The 20,585-nt window shown below is 39.8% G+C and overlaps 1 protein-coding gene across 3 annotated transcripts in view; it reads left to right on the forward strand.

The window, feature by feature from the left end:
• Positions 1-20,585, forward strand: part of sned1 (sushi, nidogen and EGF-like domains 1) — a 176,294-nt gene that overhangs the window by 34,856 nt on the left and 120,853 nt on the right. For 2 of the 3 annotated variants that reach the window (XM_028794815.2, XM_051922723.1), the window contains exons 2-4: positions 15,005-15,292; positions 18,956-19,096; positions 19,334-19,496. In XM_028794815.2, coding sequence (XP_028650648.1) covers positions 15,005-15,292; positions 18,956-19,096; positions 19,334-19,496 — 592 coding nt within the window. Of the gene's footprint in view, positions 1-15,004; positions 15,293-18,955; positions 19,097-19,276; positions 19,497-20,585 lie in introns of those variants that run through there. The other variant, XM_051922724.1, reaches the window with a different exon arrangement.

The following is a 20,585-nucleotide window of genomic DNA, read 5'->3' on the forward strand; positions in this document are numbered from 1 at the left end:
ATCTACAAACTCATCAATCAATTGATTAATCTATTGATCCATTAAGCTGCATTTTGTAACAATCAAGATAGAATAATAAACACATTATAAACTTTGAAGCATTGCAAATGAATATATCAGGGCATAATGGCTAGGAGAGAGCGAGAGAAAGAGAGAGGAACAATTGTTAATCTTTGATCTGTTTTAAGCCACAACTAATAATCTTAGAAAAATTAGAAACAGAAATGGTAGGGTTTATATGATATACTGTACCTCATTCAGGGTTGTGTTGTGCCTATGCAAGTGATCAAATCACAGACTTAACTAGAAGGCTTCCAAGAGGTCAACCCAAGAGAGATGTCACACAAGTGAGTAAACTTTAAATTCACCAAAACAACAAGAACCAATTGGGATCAAAACCTAAAACTAAGCCTGTAAACAAATGAACTTGCTCAAAAATGCTTAATGTTATAGAATCCACCAAAAGAAGCACACAAAAGGAGCAGTCCTCCTAAAATCCCTCAAAAAAGATCAAACCAACCATGATATTAATCTGGGCCAGTGCCTGAAGTGGAAACACACATAGGAAGGGCCAGTGCTTTCTGTTTTTCTCTGCTGTTTGGTACTTCTCCTGATACACTGCAAATATTACACAATTTCTTAACTGAGTTGTCCTCTTTGGAGCTTCAATTATGTTGATGATCATACATTAGACTTGAGAGAAGGAGGGAGTTTCGTTTGAGATGATATACTGCATATCAGGTAAGGGTGTATGGGAGCCAACCAGGTAGCCCCTTTTAATATTTACACAGTCCTTAACTAAAACAGGCACTTGATGGTGTGTTCAGTAATGCAGGTTAACAACAATTAAATATTTCTGTGGCACAATTTCAGGTAGGAGCTCCAGCCATCTGTCAGCTCGCTCCTGAGTGAGACGCGCCATGCTGGGAGTGTACCTCTTTTATAGTGGAGGGACCACAAAGGTCAGAATCAGTTTCCCTTCGTGAGTGGTATCTCGGGGCTGTGGGAGAAAAGCAACATGTTACCATCATTGACCATGCCACCTCATGTCCTGGAGTGGTAATGCTTACCTTAGATGATCCCAGAAGACAAACCTCAGATGTTCATGCATGACATATACATTCATTACATCAGCATGAGGGTAAGCAGTCCCACTTGAAAGTCAAAGTGGGAGATGCTGGTATGCCACTATCAACTGCCAGTATGCAACCAGTTATTGCCAGTGATAAATGGAATACTATAGCTACACCATACTGGTGAGCCTCGGCCCACTTGCCATTGTCGGGGCCCTAGGGATAGGATTCACCTCGGGGGGACTCATCACCACTCAAGTGGCTGGCTTTCTGGCCTATACAGGGCCAAAACCAGGCTAAAGCTTTAAAAGTCTAAAGTGTTAACTATCCAGAAAAATGACCAGAGACTGTTGAAAAAAAACTGTCAAAGGGGAAAAGAAGGATACTTTAATTCTTTAATAAGTAAATAATTATGAAGAATACTCCAAAGGGACTGTGAAGTAAACAAAGCATGATAATAAGCAGGAGCAAGAGTCCAAAAATAGGTTTTCCTATAAAGCAAAACCTAAATGTAACCAAATCCAAGAAAACACAATCCAGAAACAGTATTTTAATTGAAAACAGGGGTCAAAAAGCCAGGAAATCCAAACAACAAAATCATTAATCAAATGACAGGAATAGAAACAGAGTGACGCCTAAGCTAGAGCTTTCTTCAACTTTGGCTTAAGTACCCCACCTGCCTAATTAGGTGGCCCCGCCTCTTTAGGTTCCATATACAAGATGGAGGGCAGAAGCAAGCAAAATGAATTGCAAAATGAATGCAACAACAAGAACATTTATTTTTATAGCACATTTTCATGTAAAGAATGTAGCTCAAAGTGCTTTACAAGATATCAAAGAGAATGTTACAAGAAAAGAGAAAACAAATAAGATTAGGTAAGAATAATAATGAATAAGTAACAAAGAAAAAAATAATAAATGAGTAAAAATAAATAAATCCATATAATATTATAAAACATAGGTATATAATTAGTAGAAGAGTAGCATTCTTATATACAATATCATTAAGTAAGTCTCTAAAGGTGAGTCGAGTGATAAGGTCAGGCCCACAGAACAGAAAAACCCAAAAGAAAGCTGCAGGTGTTCCAAGTCCAAAATACCACCCAGCCCCCACTGGCCATTCTACCTAACATAAATGTGCTTGAGTCATTCCTCATTGTTTCCAGGTTTCGTCTGAGTGGATTCAATATCTCATGGACAGCTGCCTTCATTCCAGCATCACAGGTGGCCACACAGTGCTTTGATCAGGTGGCAGTGGCACAAAACACAAGCAAACAAGAACCAGAAAAGAAAGCAGAGAAAATCACCAACTGAACAAGAAGAATCAAAATGTTACATAAATACAAAGGTGAAACAAATCCAAAAACAGATTTAATAACAAGAGAGGAAAACTTATTAAACAACAAAAAGTATCAAATAAACAAGAAATAAACTTGTAACACCATCCCAACATTTGATCCATACATAAAATCACTCCTAAAATGAGTGTTTACTAAATAAGAAACAATAAGGAGTTGACGTTAAATTGTTTAACTTTGAAATCTGCTATTGACTCCACTTTCAAAATAACTCTGTCATGGCTCTTTAGCCTTTCAAGTTGTGTTAACTTATTAGAACATTAAAAAGATATGAAATTACAAAAAATCAACATACAAATAACATAAGACACTGTCCCAGTTGTAAAGAGTATTTTTTCCAAATACAGCAAAAAACTTGTTAAATGATCTTTGGTCGCAGTGCAGAGGATTTACCTGGATCCCCCAACTACACAGCAATAGGCTCTCCATGTTAAGTCAAGTCAAGTTGGGGAGCATACACTGGTACAGTGCGTTGCCGCACCCACTACACAACGAAACAACTCGGGACCCTGGTTTGCAACCCCCCAGGCAGATATGCGGTCTACATGACTCTCCTAAACCAACTTAAATGGTCATTTTTTCTGTTTTCTTGTGGGTTAAGTACTCATTAATTCTAATCTCCAAATGTGGATTGCCACTGGCATCCTTTACTTCCACAAACTTCAAATATTGCTTCTTGTATTAACTTTCTAAGGTGGCCTCAAGTACAGGTTCACTGCTCTGTCTTCATGTCAATTACTCATTTACAATCTTCTTCTTCTTAGGGGTTGCCACAGCAGATCATCTTCTTCCATATCTTTCTGTCCTCTGCATCTTGTTCTGTTACACCCATCACCTGCATGTCCTCTCTCACCACATCCATAAACCTTCTCTTAGGCCTTTCTCTTTTCCTTTTACCTAGCAGCTCTATCCTTAATATTCTTCTCCCAAATACTCATTTACAATAAAAAAAGAAAAAGGATCAGATGCAAACAAACATATATAAAAACTTACACATAAAAACACCCAATTTAATATGTATATATTTAATGCTCTATGAAGTTTTCATTGTAAACTTAAACCCTAGGAATTAACCTTGGATGAACCATAACACTAGCCTCCTTGAGTCAATGAGTCTTTTGCCTGTGAGAATACAAAGTGCAGATGCCAAGTAATCAGTGTATCTCTGGTTTAAAGGTGGTCACTGTGACATAGATTCTGGAGTGGTTAGTAAACTTTTAAAATTCACAGAAGATACAGTAGATACTACAATTGGAGGAATGGTGGACACTGAGGAGGCAGCAAATGCAAATTTAAAAAGATTTGGAAAAGCTTCAGAAGTATGTGAACACTTGGAAAATACAGTTTAAGGTAGAAAAGTGCAATTTACTACACATTGGAAAAACTTAAAAATACGAGATGGGAGACACTGCCCTAAAGGAAGCAACCTCTGAAAGGGACTTAGGAGGTTTTTGTTGACACTAAATTTTCATCATGTACAGTAAGCAATGCACAGAAGCTATTGGAAAGGTAAATAAAATGCAGCGTCATATCATAAAGACCTTTGAATATGAATCAAGAGACACTATACTTAGACTATACAATGCACTAGGGAGAAAACATATGAAGGATTGTGTGCAGTCCTGCTCACCAATTCAGGTACAAGAAAAACATAGCAGCACTTGATCACGTGCAGAGCTGAGAAACCAAGTGCATCCCAGGACTTCCCGGGAGTCAGAGAATTAAGACTGTTTAGTCCTGAACAGGAGACTCTAATGATAAATTGGATCCAAGAGAATTCTTTCAACTAAATGGTGAAGCATGTACATATTTAGGGGGAAGTGCATTTAGGACTGTCTCTCGGAAGCACTTATGTATGCAAAGAGTTGTAGGAATCTGAAACAAACATCTGAGTCATGTACTTGAAGTAGAAGCCTTCTCAACCTTTAAGAAGAATCTAGATGAGATATTGGCTATTAGCTAAACAAATGAATGGATGTACTAAATGGTCTCCTCTCATTTGTCAGGTTTCTTATGTTCTTGTGACACAACTCATTGTGCATGCACAAACACATGCTAACTAACAATGAGCAGCGGCACAATGATAGAAATGGGCATTGCAAAAAAAGTTATGTACAAAATCATGGAAAAATGCATTTACTGTTTTACGTGATTATTTTGTTACTGTATATCCCTTCTGGCAGTATCATTCTGGAAGGCACTACAGAAATGATTCATTAATATTTATTAAACAGTGATACTTTCTCCACATTTTCTTGTTGGACATGTTCAGTAATATCACCTTTAAAGTCCTTTACAACAATATAAGCTATTATGGACTTTAGAAGACAGTCAGTAAGCCTTCCCATGCTCAAACAGTGACCCGTCTACTGTATCTTTATAGAAGTTCCATATCCAGCCATCCATTTTCTAACCCGCTGAATCCTAACACAGGGTCACGGGGGTCTGCTGGAGCCAATCCCAGCCAACACAGGGCACAAGGCAGGAACCAATCCTGGGCAGGGTGCCAACCCACCGCAGGACACACACAAACACACCCACACACCAAGCACACACTAGGGCCAATTTAGAATCGCCAATCCACCTAACCTGCATGTCTTTGGACTGTGGGAGGAAACCCATGCAGACACGGGGAGAACATGCAAACTCCACGCAGGGAGGACCCAGGAAGCGAACCCAGGTCCCCAGGTCTCCCAACTGCGAGGCAGCAGTGCTACCCACTGCGCCACCGTGCCACCCAGTTCCATATTTCTCACTGTTTTTCTTTTGTTTCTGAACTTATTTAGTAGTTACTTAAAATTAGAAATGATCAGTCTTCTGACTTGTCATTGATATTAGCTACTAAAATTTGGATAAATGGATTTTTAAATTGATTTTAAATTTACAGATGAACTGTAATTCATGCAAACCCAGGCGCCAGCTTGTCATGAGTAAACTTTAAATGAGCTTCAAATTTGGATGGAGTCACAAAGAGGACCTGAGGGCTGCTTTATGTCTGCAACACTTGAAACTGTAAGAGACACTGAGAAAATGAAAGCATGGTGTATTATATACTCCCATAATCAGCTACTTGTACTGTGATCGTGAGCGCCAACGCAGCACAGTTACACTTTACTGCTGGAGCTGTTTGTCCACAGACAGAGATGGCGATGTGCCGGCAAAGGAGTAAAAGCAAGGGGAAAAGGTTTTTGAACTGCTGTACCATCCATTGTAATGGGAAATATTCAATCACTGTCAAATAAGATGGATGAACTGTCTGTGCTTACAGCAGGTCATGGAGCATACAAGTTCAGAGGCATTTTGTGCTTTATGGAGAGCTGGCTTAAACCCGATACACCTGACACTCATTTAATGCTGGACAGATTTCATCGTATCCAAGCAGACGGAGACTCAGTGCAGTGTGGAAAAACACAGGAGGGGGACTGGTCAATTTTGTGTATAAGGAATGGTTTAAATGGGAGCATATTACAGTTAAAATTACAGTTTGCAATTCAGACACTGAAATTCTGGCTTTTGGATTTCATCCACGTTTTTTGTCCAGGGAGAGAAATTACATCATTCTTATTAATGTTTATATTCCTCCATCCACAAATGGGGACCTAGCAACAGAAATGATTTATTCTGTCACCAACACTTTAATGATGGCTCACTCCAATCCTGCAGCTGTAAAATGTGGTGACTTCAACCATGTGACTTTGGAAGGAACAATGACAATTTTCTATCAGTTTGTGACTGGTTCCACTTAAAGGAAATAACAAGCTGGACCTTCTGTATTCAAAAGTTAAAAATGACTTTAAGTATATTCTAATGGCTCCTTTAGGAAAATCTTACCACAATCTGATTTATCTCATTCCCAGCTACAAGCCTGTTATCACCAGAATAGTAAAGGAAGTGGAGCCTGGAGCCTGAAATGGCTCTGAATGACTGCTTCCAAATGACAGACTGGGAAATAATGTGTGAGTCACTTGGTTACAATATTGAGGGACTCTGTCACTGCATCATAGACTACATCAACTTCCAAACCACACTTGTTTGTTTACTGAAGATTAAAATATCTCCTGAGTAGATTTATTTATTTATTTATTTATTTATTTATTTATCTGCCTTATCTACCTATTTTTCTATTTACTTATTAAAATAGCTTCTTTAAAAAGCCAAATTTCCCCCTAGGAACAAATAAAATTTAATCTAATCTAATCTACTGCTTCTCCTCTTGACCATCTAATAGTCCATTGATATATACAATAGGTTTGTAGGAAAATTTTCATGGATAATTTTCCCACATAGTTGGTGTGTAACCCTATCTATCTATCTATCTATCTATCTATCTATCTATCTATCTATCTATCTATCTATCTATCTATCTATCTATCTATCTATCTATTGTGGGAAGCAGCCCTGACACAGACAGACGGACACGTTCATGTCACCCATCACACGTTTATTTACACTATTTACAGTTCAAGTGACTTAAGCACAACCCAGTGCCGCAGCACCAATCACCCCAAAGTCCAGGCCCTTTCCTCTCTTCAGGCCGCCTCCTTGCCTCCTCCAGAGACCTCGTCCTCTTCCACCCAACTTCACCCCTGAATGAAGGGAGGCGGCCCCTTTTATAGCCACCCGGATGTGCTCCAGGTGCTTCCTGGCAATCTTCCACCGGCACTCCCCAGTATGGCGGAAGCACCGGCTGCATCCCTGGAAGCACTCCGGGTGTCCCTGCTTCTCTTCCCCCCAGCACTTCCGAGTGTGGCAGAAGTGCTGAGGTCCAGGGCTGCCAAGGCATCCGGGTGCCCCCTGGCGGTGACCACGGGCCCCTACAGGGTTGAGCTTCAAAGCTCTGTACCCATGGCCCCCAAAGCAACCAGGGCAGTCGCCCCCTCGTGGTCTGGAGGAGCACTCTGTTTTTCTCTTTGTCTTCCGCCTACACTCCTCCCAGCAAGCTTCATCCTATTCTTCCTGACTCTGCCTCCTGGAACAGTGGCAGTGGGCTCCTTTTATCCTGCACCTGGGAGTACTTCCAGTGGCCCGTTAGTGTGGTCCAGAAGCACTTTCGTGAGGGGTGGAAGACCTGACATAGTGACTGCATTACCAACCAACATTATTATATCCAACTCCCATGGAGCCCTGTGGGAGTCCAAGGCACCACTGCAACCCAGAGGTGCTGCCATCTAGCACTCAGGGGGAGATAATGATCTGTATGTGTTCTCTCTCCCACTCCTTCCATTACACACGCTTTCTGGCCAAGTAAGGGCCCCAGCCGTCTGCCACAGAATCTATAACAACAGGAAAGAGCAATTTATAAACAAAAAGGCAATTATTACAGGCAATGCAAAGGGTAGGCAAACAAGAGGGTAAAACAAGAAAAACCTAAACCTTTATGGTCTGACTGAAAGGAGGTCCCTCACAGTCCCATAGAGCTGATGGTCGACTTACCCACTACTGTATGCTTTTCTCTTTTTTATCTCTTAGCTTCCTTTATTCCTTCCTACTTTCAGTTGATTGATTTCATGCCTCCGAGCTATACTGTATACTTCTAGTATACTTCTAATATAAAGAACAGTAGGGTGTTAGCTGACCCAAATCTGTATTGTAGCACTCTCTGCTGAACAGAAATGGTGATGATACCTCCAATAACTTAACACTATATAATGTTTACACTCTAAAAAGAAATGGTTCATGTCAATAAAAATAATTAATGGAACCGTTTGCATGAAACGTTTTGAGTTATGCCAACTTCTGTTTAAATTAAGTAGAACCAACACACTTCATTGTGTAAGGTGGGCAAAATTTTCCTTTACATTTAGCAAAAATTGCCATGTAATTAATATTTAGAAGCAAGTACTCACATTTTTAAGTTGGCTACAGAAAAAAGTGAAGTTATTCCAAAGTACTGCTTTTTTAAAAATAAAAGTATTGGACTTACAGATGCAGGATTGCCAGCCTGTTGGAACACGCATGCAAGTAGCACATGACAGCGACTCCCTATCAATTGCACAAAGTCTGCTGGTGTTTCATTAATTTGTATTGGGGATCTGCTTGCCATCAGTAACAGCTTTTAGAGGTAAAAAAGAGGAAATATACAAAATATACAAGTTGGTATAACTGCTGTCAAGGTGAAATTGAAACAATAAACTAATTTGTAGCTGAACATGCACAGAATGTTTCTCTGATTTATGATAGACAAGTTCAGAAATTTACCACTTGTTTCGATTATAGATTTTTAAATTTCAAGAACTTTTAGACTTGAAGATATCTCAACCAAAATGTAACCATCTTGACAAATGTAAAAAATGGAAGAAATCTTGGGAAGGACAATTCAGAAAGAGACCCCCTCCCAGTTAGGTTGGGTGTACAATGGGTATCAAGAAAATGGGGTAAATAAATGTCCACAAATATACATTAAACACACATACATACACACAAATATCACTCAAAAATTGGTGAAATTGTGTTCAGAGATGTCTAAAACATGTCAAATTTTTGTACAACACAACATTTTCCCAGCACAAATATAAATATATAAAGGTATATGTATAGATGGTAAATGCTGATAAAACATAAAATCTTTACCTCATGAAGACAGAATGATATCCATCATTAATTATGCTCTGACCGATTTAAGATCAGTGAATTCCACATGTTCAGTAGTATAAGGGGTTAGCTTCAGTTTATTTTTCGGATGCACCGGCACTCAGCCAAATGGCCATTTCCTCATTCTACACCTCAGCAAAACCAAATATTTTCAGATGAGCGACATCCTCACAGGAATGTACTGTAATCCAATTTCCTCTGGTGAATAAAATGATTTTGTTTTGGCTCCATCGTATCAATGAAATAACGTAAAGGATTCCTGATTCTTTTGTATGAATTATGCCCTTAATTTATTTCTCCCACAGAAAGGAAACCATACCGTTAGGAAATGCATTTCATCCTCAAAATGAAGTTAACAGTTCAACCAAGACGACCTGAACCGCAGTAATGTGTTTACCCAGCTGTGCTCTTTAAACGAAGGCTCTCAGCTCAGCTCCCGAGTATAGCTTTCAAACAATAAGAAGCACATGCTGTCTTATTATTATAAGAAGGCAGATACATGTTTTTGGTGTAAAAACGATGCCAAAGTTTTACAAGCTGAAGTGTTTCAAATATGCATGAGTTCACTTTATTTATTTATGCAATGTATTTACTGTATTATGGTTTTAGAGCAGTTATACCACAAAAACACATCAGCTTCTGTAAAGCAGGCTATGATTCTTAATTTCCTTGGTACTGCTGATACACATCATTTCATTGCACTCTAAGACATTCACACTCAAAGACATTCTTCTTCTTCATGGTGAGCTGTTTCACAATGAAATGTAGTTCACAGCTGCTAAATTCCATTTAAACCTAGCCTAGATCTTGACAGAAAAGGAAACATTTCCTTGACTGAGCAGTGAGTCTCAGGTAAGAAACCTACTCAGCAATGGAAAACAAAAGAGTTTCCCAATTCTAGGCTCATTATTCAGAGCAAAGGGATTCATTCTACCTGACTGTATCCAAAAGAGGGCCTAGCTCCCTGAGAATTCCATTATTTTATCTATAGTGACAGAGCTATGCTTGTAAAAATAAAGCACAAGGAACAGGAAAAAGAATTATCTATTTCAGAATTAGAACATTTGCCACCAAATGAGTCATCATTCACTAATGGTCTGAGACAATTTGAAGTTCTTTACAAGAAATTGATAAAACATTGCTGAGGTGATAAAGATGCACAGGGGGTCAGAATCAACTAAAGCTCAGGGATCCTCTTCTGGACTGACATCTTTGGACACAGAGAAAGAAACAGACCAATATGTGATTCCTCTAATCTCTTTTACACTCCTTTTTTGTGATGCTTTTGGCTTAGTCCTGGTGGGCTTATATTATTAGGCAATCTTTTCACATACTACAACCCTTTCAGCAAATAAATGAAAATAAAACAAAATCGCTTATGCTGGTGTCATACTATGTTAGTTTTTGTTCATGGAGCTGGGAAAGATGTGCAGCAGGTTAGGGTGATAAAGGATAAAGATGGAAACGTACTCACAAGCGAGAAGCGTGTGTTGAGCAGATGGTAAAAGTATACTTTGAGAGGCTGATGAATAAAGAGAACGAGAGAGAGAAGAGGTTGGATGACGTGGAGATAGTGAATCAGGAAGTTCAACAGATTAGCAAGGAGGAAGTAAGGACAGCTATGAAGAGGATTAAAAATAGAAAGGCCGTTGGTCCAGATGACATACCTATGGAAGCATGGAGGTGTTTAGGAGAGATGGCAGTGGAGTTTTTAACCAGATTGGTTAATGGAATCTTGGAAAGTGAGAGGATGCCCGAGGAGTGGAGAAGAAGTGTACTGGTACCGATACTTAAGAATAAGGGGGATGTGCAGGACTGCAGTAACTACAGGGGAATAAAATTGATGAGCCACTGCATGAAGTTATGGGAAAGAGTAGTGGAAGCTAGGTTAAGAAGTGAGGTGATGATTAGTGAGCAGTAGTATGGTTTCATGCCAAGAAAGAGCACCACAGATGCAATGTTTGCTCTGAGGATGTTGATGGAGAAGTTTAGAGAAGGCCAGAAGGAGTTGCATTGCGTCTTTGTGGACCTGGAGAAAGCATATGACAGGGTGCCTCGAGAGGAGCTGTGGTATTGAATGAGGAAGTCAGGAGTGGCAGAGAAGTACGTAAGAGTTGTACAGGATATGTACAAGGGAAGTGTGACAGTGGTGAGGTCTGCGGTAGGAGTGACGGATGCATTCAAGGTGGAGGTGGGATTACATCAGGGATCAGCTCTGAGCCCTTTCTTATTTGCAATGGTGATGGGCAGGTTGACAGACGAGATTAGACAGGAGTCCCCGTCGACTATGATGTTTGCTGATGACATTGTGATCTGTAGCAATAGTAGAGAGCAGGTTGAGGAGACCCTGGAGAAGTGGAGATATGCTCTAGAGATGAGAGGAATGAAGGTCAGTAGGAACAAGACAGAATACATGTGTGTAAATGAGAGGGAGGTCAGTGGAATAGTGAGGATGCAGGGAGTAGAGTTGGCAAAGGTGGATGAGTTTAAATACTTGGGATCAACAGTATAGAGTAATGGGGATTGTGGAAGAGAGGTGAAGAAGAGAGTGCAGGCAGGGTGGAATGGGTGGAGAAGAGTGTCAGGAGTAATTTGTGACAGACGGGTATCAGCAAGAGTGAAAGGGAAGGTCTACAAGACGGTAGTGAGACCAGCTATGTTATATAGGTTGGAGACGGTGGCACTGACCAGAAAGCAGGAGACAGAGCTAGAGGTAGCAGAGTTAAAGATGTTAAGATTTGCACTGGGTGTGACAATGATGGATAGGATCAGAAATTAGTACATTAGAGGGTCAGGTCAAGTTGGACGGTTGGGAGAGAAAGTCAGAGATGCGAGATTGTGTTGGTTTGGACATGTGCAGAGGAGGATTATTGGGAGAAGGATGCTAAGGATAGAGCTGCGAGGGAAGAGGAAAAGAGGAAGGCCTAAGCGAGGGTTTATGGATGTGGTAAGAGAGGACATGCCGGTGATGGGTGTAACAGAGCAAGATGCAGAGAACAGAAAGATATGGAAGAAGATGATCTGCTGTGGCAACTCCTAACGGGAGCAGTCGAAAGAAGAAGAAGAAGAATTTTCAGTTGTAGCCTTCAATTCCATAATTTTAGCTGAGTTGTAGGCATTTGCATCCAGCGGCTCTTACTGTCTGTTCTGAAGACACAAACATTGACTCAGTCGTAGCATTTGTAGCAGCCCCTCCAACTCACAACAAAATCAGACAGGCTTGATTTTCTCTTAAGTCATAAGAGGTTTTGGGCGACTGGATTTCTTTTGTCTCCAAGTGTTAACAGTCAGTAAGATTCAACCAGGAGTACAATGCTCACCTTGCCCACAAATATTGAAAAATGTAGGCAGCTACAAGAAATACAAGAAATGTGCAAACAGGGGGATAGCATGTTGAACTTTGGAGCCAGCACTAATATCTCAGTTTAGTCTTTACTTTTTTGCAGTGCTCCTCTTCTTATTCTGGGGGCTGACACAAATGAGTGAAGCTTGTGGTGCTTTGTGCCACAATACAGGATATGAGACAGTGATAGAACGTCAGGAGAGAATTATGTAATTAATCATCCCTTGCAATTTCTAGTCAACAAGAGTGAGCAACAGCAGTTGTTAAATTTGAAATGCTCTCCTACTACAAGTCGTACCGCGTCCTCTTGTGTGACACTAGCTTGTAGTAATGCTGATGATCAATAAATTCAACTAAGAGGAGACTGTGAAAATTCTTGTCAGTTCAGAGTTTTTGTTTAGTTGATGATGGCTTGGCTTTATTTGTTCTCCAACTTCTTATATTTCAGCTTTATAGGCTTTACAGGCCTTGCTCTAAGGATCAACTAAAATGTTAAAAGTTATTCTCAACAACAGCCAGTATTTAATCTCTAGTAGGATATAAACATTTAATGTAAGCTTTGATATTGAGACTTTAGTTAATATGCTTAAAATTTATAACAAGCTAAGTATGTTTTATGTGTAAAAATTGATAAAAAATTATGCTTACAGATCACAGTGACTCATAAATTTTTCTTCTTATTCAGTCTATATATTAAAGATAATCAGGGTTGATTTAATTTGCTAGCCCTCATTACACTCGATGCTGTAAATCAGTGTCTAAGTAGTCAGGTCACTTCTGCCATGACTATCACAAGCATATACTCCATCTCAACATCTCCTAACTGTAAAACATAACTTATATATTGTATATCTCTACTGCACTAAGGATAGACTCACCAAAACTGGTCCTAAGACAGGACCTCCTGTTCACAACCTCAAATACAAGTCCTTGCTGCAGACTTACTGCCCACACATTCTCCGCTCATGTTCCCCTTTCTGGCAGCCTTTTCAGTCACTAGTGCTACCTTTTCTGAGACTAGTTCACACATCTGTAAATTAGCACTGTCTTCCTTACCAGTGTCAATAATGGTTTAACTACCTGTATGTTAGATAGATCTTCTAGATTAAGGCTGCATAACACATACCATCTATAAATTGGAAACGAGTTAGCATGGAAATTCCTGCAGATGGTAACAGGAAACATTCACTAAGTCAAAAATTCCACATGAGTACAGTAGGATTTAAGCTTTTAGTGGTACGCAAGGCCTGTTAAGGCAGCAGATTTAACAGGGATGCAGAAATCCAGTTTTAACCCCAACCAATAATTCGGAGAAAATGGCTTAACTACAGCTCATAAATTATTGGTCAGATCTTTACTTCATCTGATAATAAAGTTGTAAACCAGAGTTGAAGGGATGTCCCTGCAGACTCCTTCAGTCATTGAGGTGCCAAATGGACTCCCAAGTTCAAACAAAGAGCTGTAGTTCAACAAGTGGCAACTTTGATGAACAAAATCACACATCTATGAGTAGGCCCTGGTTCTGTAACTGAAGGCGATCTTGATCCAATCACCAGAAGTTACACCTTCCTTTAAAACTAGCTGTATTCAACTGTTCTCTCAAAAGCACTCGCTGATACCTGCTTGCTCTTTGAACTGCTCCCTCAATGGCGAACTGAAAGCTAACAGTCTTTTCTGTTTGTGCCAAGCCAAGCTCTGTGCCAGTGACTGAGCCCAGTCTGAGAAGACTGAGAAGCAGCCATTACTTTAAGATCAGAAATTCAGCATCTAAACTCTTGTGCCAGAATGAGTCATGCTTTTTTCAATGAGGTTGCAGAGGATGCAGAAAAGAGCCTAACTGAGAAAAGCACAGCACACCTCAAACAAAGGACCACGTCAAAAAGAGAAAGACTGCACTCCAACACAAGAAGAGTCCTCCACTTGATCCCAGACCAATAACTGCAACAACTCCACATAGCACTGGGCATCATTCTTAAAGGCTTGGTATCATAAAAGTGTTTATATATGCCAAGAACTCTAAATAGCAAGTACTGTACACAGCCAGTCTCTTTTGTGTTATATATTTGTCTGTCCCATCTGTCTTGTTGTGTCTTGTCTTCTATGTCACTATATATGCAGTTATTATATTTCGATAATCCTTGTGTTTATCAATAAATTCTATTATTCTGCTTCTTAAAATGAGTGCGCTTTATCTACCTTGATATAAGTCTAATGGCTGGAGACCCGCTTCTGAAGAGAAAGGTATGGAAAATAAAGTGGGAGCCTTACCAAATTTTTCTTATTAATTAATGGCATTGCCAAAGGCAAAACTAGTAACTAATTAACCAAATTAAAATTCTCTCCCTTTCCTAAAGTAGATATTGCCTTTCTCATTTGCTCCAAAAAATGTGAATATGTAACAGAATACATTTGTAAAAACACTGCTAAACTTCCAAATGGGAACTTTTGAATCTCTTTTCTAAAGCAAGTTTAGTTTTGACAAAGCTCCAATGAAAAGTTTTCACCTGCACAAGAACATTTTAAACTCATTTGTTAGATCATGTGCACTGTTCACAAGCTACCAAAAACTGGCATGGTGATTCTGTCTCCTCTAAATGTTAAGCCTAACGAATTGCTTGTTGTGTGTTTACATGAAACAGGTGAACAACAATGGCCTGGTGTCATTCCTTCGAGAAGTGTCTCAGTTTACACCTGTGGCATTCCCAATCGCAGGAGACAGACGAGTGGTGGCACCTTTCTGGGCAGATGTGGATAACCGCCGTGCAGGGGAGGTGTTTTACCGCGAGAGTAAGGACCCTGCCATCCTTCAGAGGACGGCTGATGACATCCACCAATACTTCCCTGAATTCCCAATGTTCACTGCTACCTGGGCACTGATTGCGACATGGTACCGAGTTACATTCTTTGGTGGTAGCTCCTTCTCTCCGGTAATTATTTTGTTCTTCCTATACAGAATGTACTGTACAACACTAAATCAAAAACTAAATGCAATTTATTTTATTAAAGCCAGAAAGATCAATAAAATGTTACATTACTGTGTAATATACTATCTCTGCCTGTCCAAACACTTTTCACACAATCTAAAGATTTTTTAATACTGACTTACAAACAATCTTTTCATTTGTTCATTAAGGCACTTTGGAATATTTTTTAAAATATGCCATTCGGATGGTTATGGTTAGGGAGGCTTGCTTTTTTCGCTTACTTTGAATCTTTCCAGACTCTTTTTGAAATAAGTTTTTTCATCTTATGGTAACGTTCTGCTTCTGACCTCCTTTGAGTCTGACCTCCTCTGACCAAATTACAAAATTTTGTTGACTAAAAAAAATGGTGTTCACATGTTTATACCTTGAATACAAAATAGGCAGCATGTAGGTTACTGACAAAATGTGCCAATGTAGTAGGCACGATCAATTTCTCCAATGAGGATCTGACACAGAATTGACTTTTCGATGTATGCTTGTACATGTATTTTAACATGTCTTTTTCCTGTGTAGTGCAGTTTACCTTCCACATGAAGATGGGCAGATTTGATGGACTATTGACTTCAGATCATGAAACCAGAGAAAACACAGTAGTCTGCTGACATTACTGTGTTGCTGGAATTCATATTTCAAATACCAATTTAAAATGTGCTATCTATCTATCTATCTATCTATCTATCTATCTATCTATCTATCTATCTATCTATCTATCTATCTATCTATCTGTATTGCAAATTTTTCAGTCTTGCCAAACATGAAATTATTTCACTTTTTCTATTGTGGTATGATAGAACAGATTTTAGTACTCTCTAAAAACTGTATTCTGTGGACTTAAAATGAATGTGATTCCTGCCTTGTGCTCAGTATGAATGGAACAGAATTTGTCACCAGTAATATGGCATAAATGGGTGTGGCCTGAAGAGGGCATCTTGTACCCCAAATCCCAGACATAACTGACCACAAGTCAAGTCCTGGGTTCAAATAATCTTTGTGCCAGTCTGCTCTTAGTTCCCTTACCTGGCTGGGAGGCTGGTACAATGGATGGGCAGAGGGAGGGATAGCCACCCACGTTTTCAGGCTCCCCCAACACATGTTAGAGCGAAGCTTTCCTGGTCCAATATGCACCCACAAGGCACAGTGGGATTTGTTGCCCATGCTGAGTTCTGTGGGTACTGCCAGACAGAGTTGCAGGAAAAGGCTATTCCTAATTTTCAGAGCTCCAGTCTTACCCAGGGGCACTTTATCTTTGTAATGTCCTGACTCCTTAAATACTCCTGGGTCCAGCATTCAAGGGGCTACCTCATGTTACTCAGGAAGAGTGAAGGAAGGAGTGAGGAAGGAAAGGGAAATGCATGGAAGGAAAGAAAGACTTGCATTGTGTTGTGACTGGGAAATGAGACCTGTGGAAAGGTACTTTGTTAAATAAAAACTAAGTTTACTTGAACCCAGGGATATTTGTGTGTAGTTGTTTCTGGGACTAATGGCTCAGTGTTGCCCCTAAAGGCTGCACCTTTCATTCTTACAAAATACCTTACGAAAACCAGGTTTCTCCCACAAAAGCACACTTCTTATTTTTCATTTCCCCCCAAACCCTCTCCCAGGAAGTACTCCTCCTCTCCTAACTCCAGCTTCCATGTGTGAGGTGGAGCAGTTTCTTTACAACCTGGAAGTAAATCAAAACATTACCATTGGGAAGCACTTTCAGGTCAGGCACAACTTCACTAGGACAGTGAAGCCTCCACCAGGTAGCTACCCCTAGTGAAACCCAGACATCCCAACAGGGGCACCCCTTGGAATAAATAGGACTCCCACCAGAGGGATGCTGCCGCACAGCATACCACAGGGCCACCAGGTTGTTGATGATGTTTTTAAATGATTTCAAGGAGGGCAAAGAGTGAAGCCATGGAAGACTGAACAAAGGATGGCATAATGTATCTGGGCATCAGAGAGAGATCCCAATTGGAAAGAGCAATGCCTTGCTGACCATTACAGACAGAAGTGTGGGTGACTGGTAGCTGTCTTGGAAGGCTGCCTTTTAAATAATGACTAGAGTTTAAGAGCTGACAAAAACTATAGACCACCAGTAGGATCTCTGAGCTGAGAGGTCTGATCCCATAATGTGATTCTGGGCCCAGAAATAAAATACAAAAAATGCTGCTGCATATCAATGTCCCAGTTAACTGTGAATCAGGGGGCCATTTAGAGACAGGCTAACTGACAGAATGAAGAAAGGCTGGGATTTTGAGGGAGAACCAGAGGCAGAGAGATGTCAGATAAGTTTGGAGCATTTTGTGCTAATTGGGAGGCAGTCAATAGATAATGCCACTCTACCAAATAGTCAAGGCCTAAGACTTGTAAAGGCAGGGCACAAAGGAGTTGTGGATTTTCTTTCTTTGGCCATTCCCCTGTAACTTGGTGTTCTCCCTATAATCATCCTTCCTTTGCTTGCTTAATTTATTAAGCTTCTCTCTTTTTATCTACTTATTTCCTTTGGGATTAATCAGATAACCATACCTAAAATGTATTATGTGTTAACATATAGAATTACCCAGTGAATGCATAATATTGCTAACACACTGTAATTTTTCAATATTTCGATATCTGAATTAATATGAATAATATCTGAAGCTTTATTAATATAACCATTACAGAAACATTTTTTTATGTATTTACAGTAAATCAGTCTTTCCCTATTTAAACTATCCACACATCATTTTCTCATATTTTAAAAATGTGTTTTACCAGTGCTGCAATTCACTTTGCCTTTATGTAGTGTTCAATGTCATATTACTGTTTGCATTATTAATTGTCTACCAGTGGCGTGATATGATAGGTCCAATATAAAATTAAGACTGACTGACTGATGATTGATTGATTGACTGATTGATTATAATTAAATTGTCTTTAGTACTCCATCACCAATGTATCAATGGAATTTTGTTTTCTTTCTGTGTTTTAGATTAAATTTAGCAAGATGCAGTTTGGGTTGAACTTGACTTAAGCTGCTTTAGGAACTGAATGAATGGATATATGTCATTTTAGTGTGGTAAGTAGTAAAGTGGTTAGTGCTGTTGGCTCTTTTTAGAGTTGGCAGGTTCTCTCCAGATCCTTTTAGGCTTTCCTCTAGGTAGTCTGTTTTTCTCTCTTTGAATAAAGACATTTCTATTAGATACATTGATACTTCTAAAATGTTCCAATGTGCCAGATGATGGATGGACATCCAATGCAGGTTTGAGCATTGCCTTGCAGCTGATAGTAGTTTAGAGAGGCTTTGTTTTTCCCCAGCACATATTAAAAGAACAAGAACCTGAGAAAATGATTGAGTCGAAGAGCTAGACAGACCTTAACAAAGTGACTTACAGGTTGTCCGCAGCAAGAAATCACTCCAGTTTTCTACCATATCCATGTCCTCTGATGGAATGGCTGGCCATGAACTTGTAGCCTCTGAAACTAAATGCGGCTTCTTATGAAGGAAACTCCCGCCACTCAACTGAGCAAGTGGCTGTCTAACTTCCAATTGCTCTGGTGTCGTACCTCACTGCGCAGGCTCTCTTTCTCTTTTTTCAGCCTCCCTGACTCTCACTATGTCATGTGATTCTTTCACAGGTGAACACTTTCCAAGCAGTTCTTGTCACCAATGGCAATGTCTCTTTCACCATCTTCCAGTATGAGCACATCACCTGGACCACAGGCATGCATACGAGCAGTGGAGGTGACTTTGCTGGACTAGGAGGGACAGCAGCCCAGGTAGGATTTGACAAGTCACAAAACTCATTATCTGAATTCAGTCAAAACCTATAAGAAAGTAACCTTTTGTTTAAAATATTGTTAATGCTGATATTTAGGACATCATTTGAACAAACTGAGAAACTAAAATTAAACACGAAGTGATGGAAGCTGCCTCATTATTAATCTCATTCCTTTCAGCGGCTATTGCTCAGATATTTTTGAAAATGCTCCAAAGGCTGCCTACTCTTCTCCCAGGCAGGTTTCAACGCAGGAGACGGGACTCGCTATTTTAACATTCCTGGCTCACGTACAGAAGATATAGTGGATGTGGAAGAGACAACTAATGTGGGGGTTCCGGGACGCTGGGTGTTTCGCATTGATGATGCCCATGTGCAAATGGGGGGCTGCAATGATTCAGGTAAAAGGCAGTTACTGTCTTCTTAAACGTTTCAACTGTCATTCACAACTCCTGGAGATGTTCAGATTCTGACATGGGTGCTGCATACATGTAGTGTTCACATTCTTTTCATGTTGTCATAGGTTTTCCCTCCACATCCCGAGGCATGCACATTATTTGATTACTCAGATATGACCCCATACAAATGAGTATGAGTGTGCCCTGCAATGGGTTCTGGTTTTGAACCCAACACTGCCAAATTAAGCACCCATTCTGGTAACTCTAAATTGGATTGACTCAAGTTAGAAAATGGATGGATGGACAGATTGGCATTGCTTAATCTCAAAATGCATATAGTGTATTATGAGGTGATGGTGAATTTTTCTTCAAAATGTTTCTTTCATACAGAGACAATCTAAACTAGGGGTTGTCAAGAGGAGAAACGGTTAAGACCTCAAGAAAGAGTTGCACACCAGTCACCGTTAACACTAGAATTACCAAAAACTCATAAACCTGGTCCACCTTAAATCCATTCACACCTCTCCGTCAGCGTCTTTTGTTTTGTAAATGTGTCGATAAGCCCAAGCAGCAAGCAGCCTGTTATCCCATCCTCTCACCGCCGCAGAAATGGAAAAAACCTTTCCCAGCTCAAGCCTTGTTTATCTGGGAGTGAGGTACCTAGAGCTGTATAGGCTAAAAAATATATCAGTATTTGGAACACATGCATTTCACGTATGTTTCGTGTCTACAAAGATCTATGTAAGTGTAGGATGACAGGAAATGTAAAAAATGTTGAACAAGTACCTAAAAGACAAACTTTTTTCATGTTTTAGTACTAAAGACAAAATTTTGACATGAAGTATATAATGTGTGAAGATTGAAGTCCAAATATCAAATAAGCACTTTCACAAAAGGAACAAATATAACAGAACAAGTGCGCTTTTGTTCAAGACTATAACCAAAGAAAAAGAAATCGGGTAAGTGTGGTTCATTGTTGTGACTTCTTTGGTAGTACTGTGGTAACAACTGCTGACTCATAATCAACAAGTCGCGAGTTCAAGCCTTCCTGCATCCCAAAATTAACGTTTTGAGTATTGAGCTGCTCTTATT

The sequence above is a fragment of the Erpetoichthys calabaricus genome, chromosome 2 (genome assembly GCF_900747795.2).
Source record: "Erpetoichthys calabaricus chromosome 2, fErpCal1.3, whole genome shotgun sequence".
Taxonomy (NCBI): domain Eukaryota; kingdom Metazoa; phylum Chordata; class Cladistia; order Polypteriformes; family Polypteridae; genus Erpetoichthys; species Erpetoichthys calabaricus.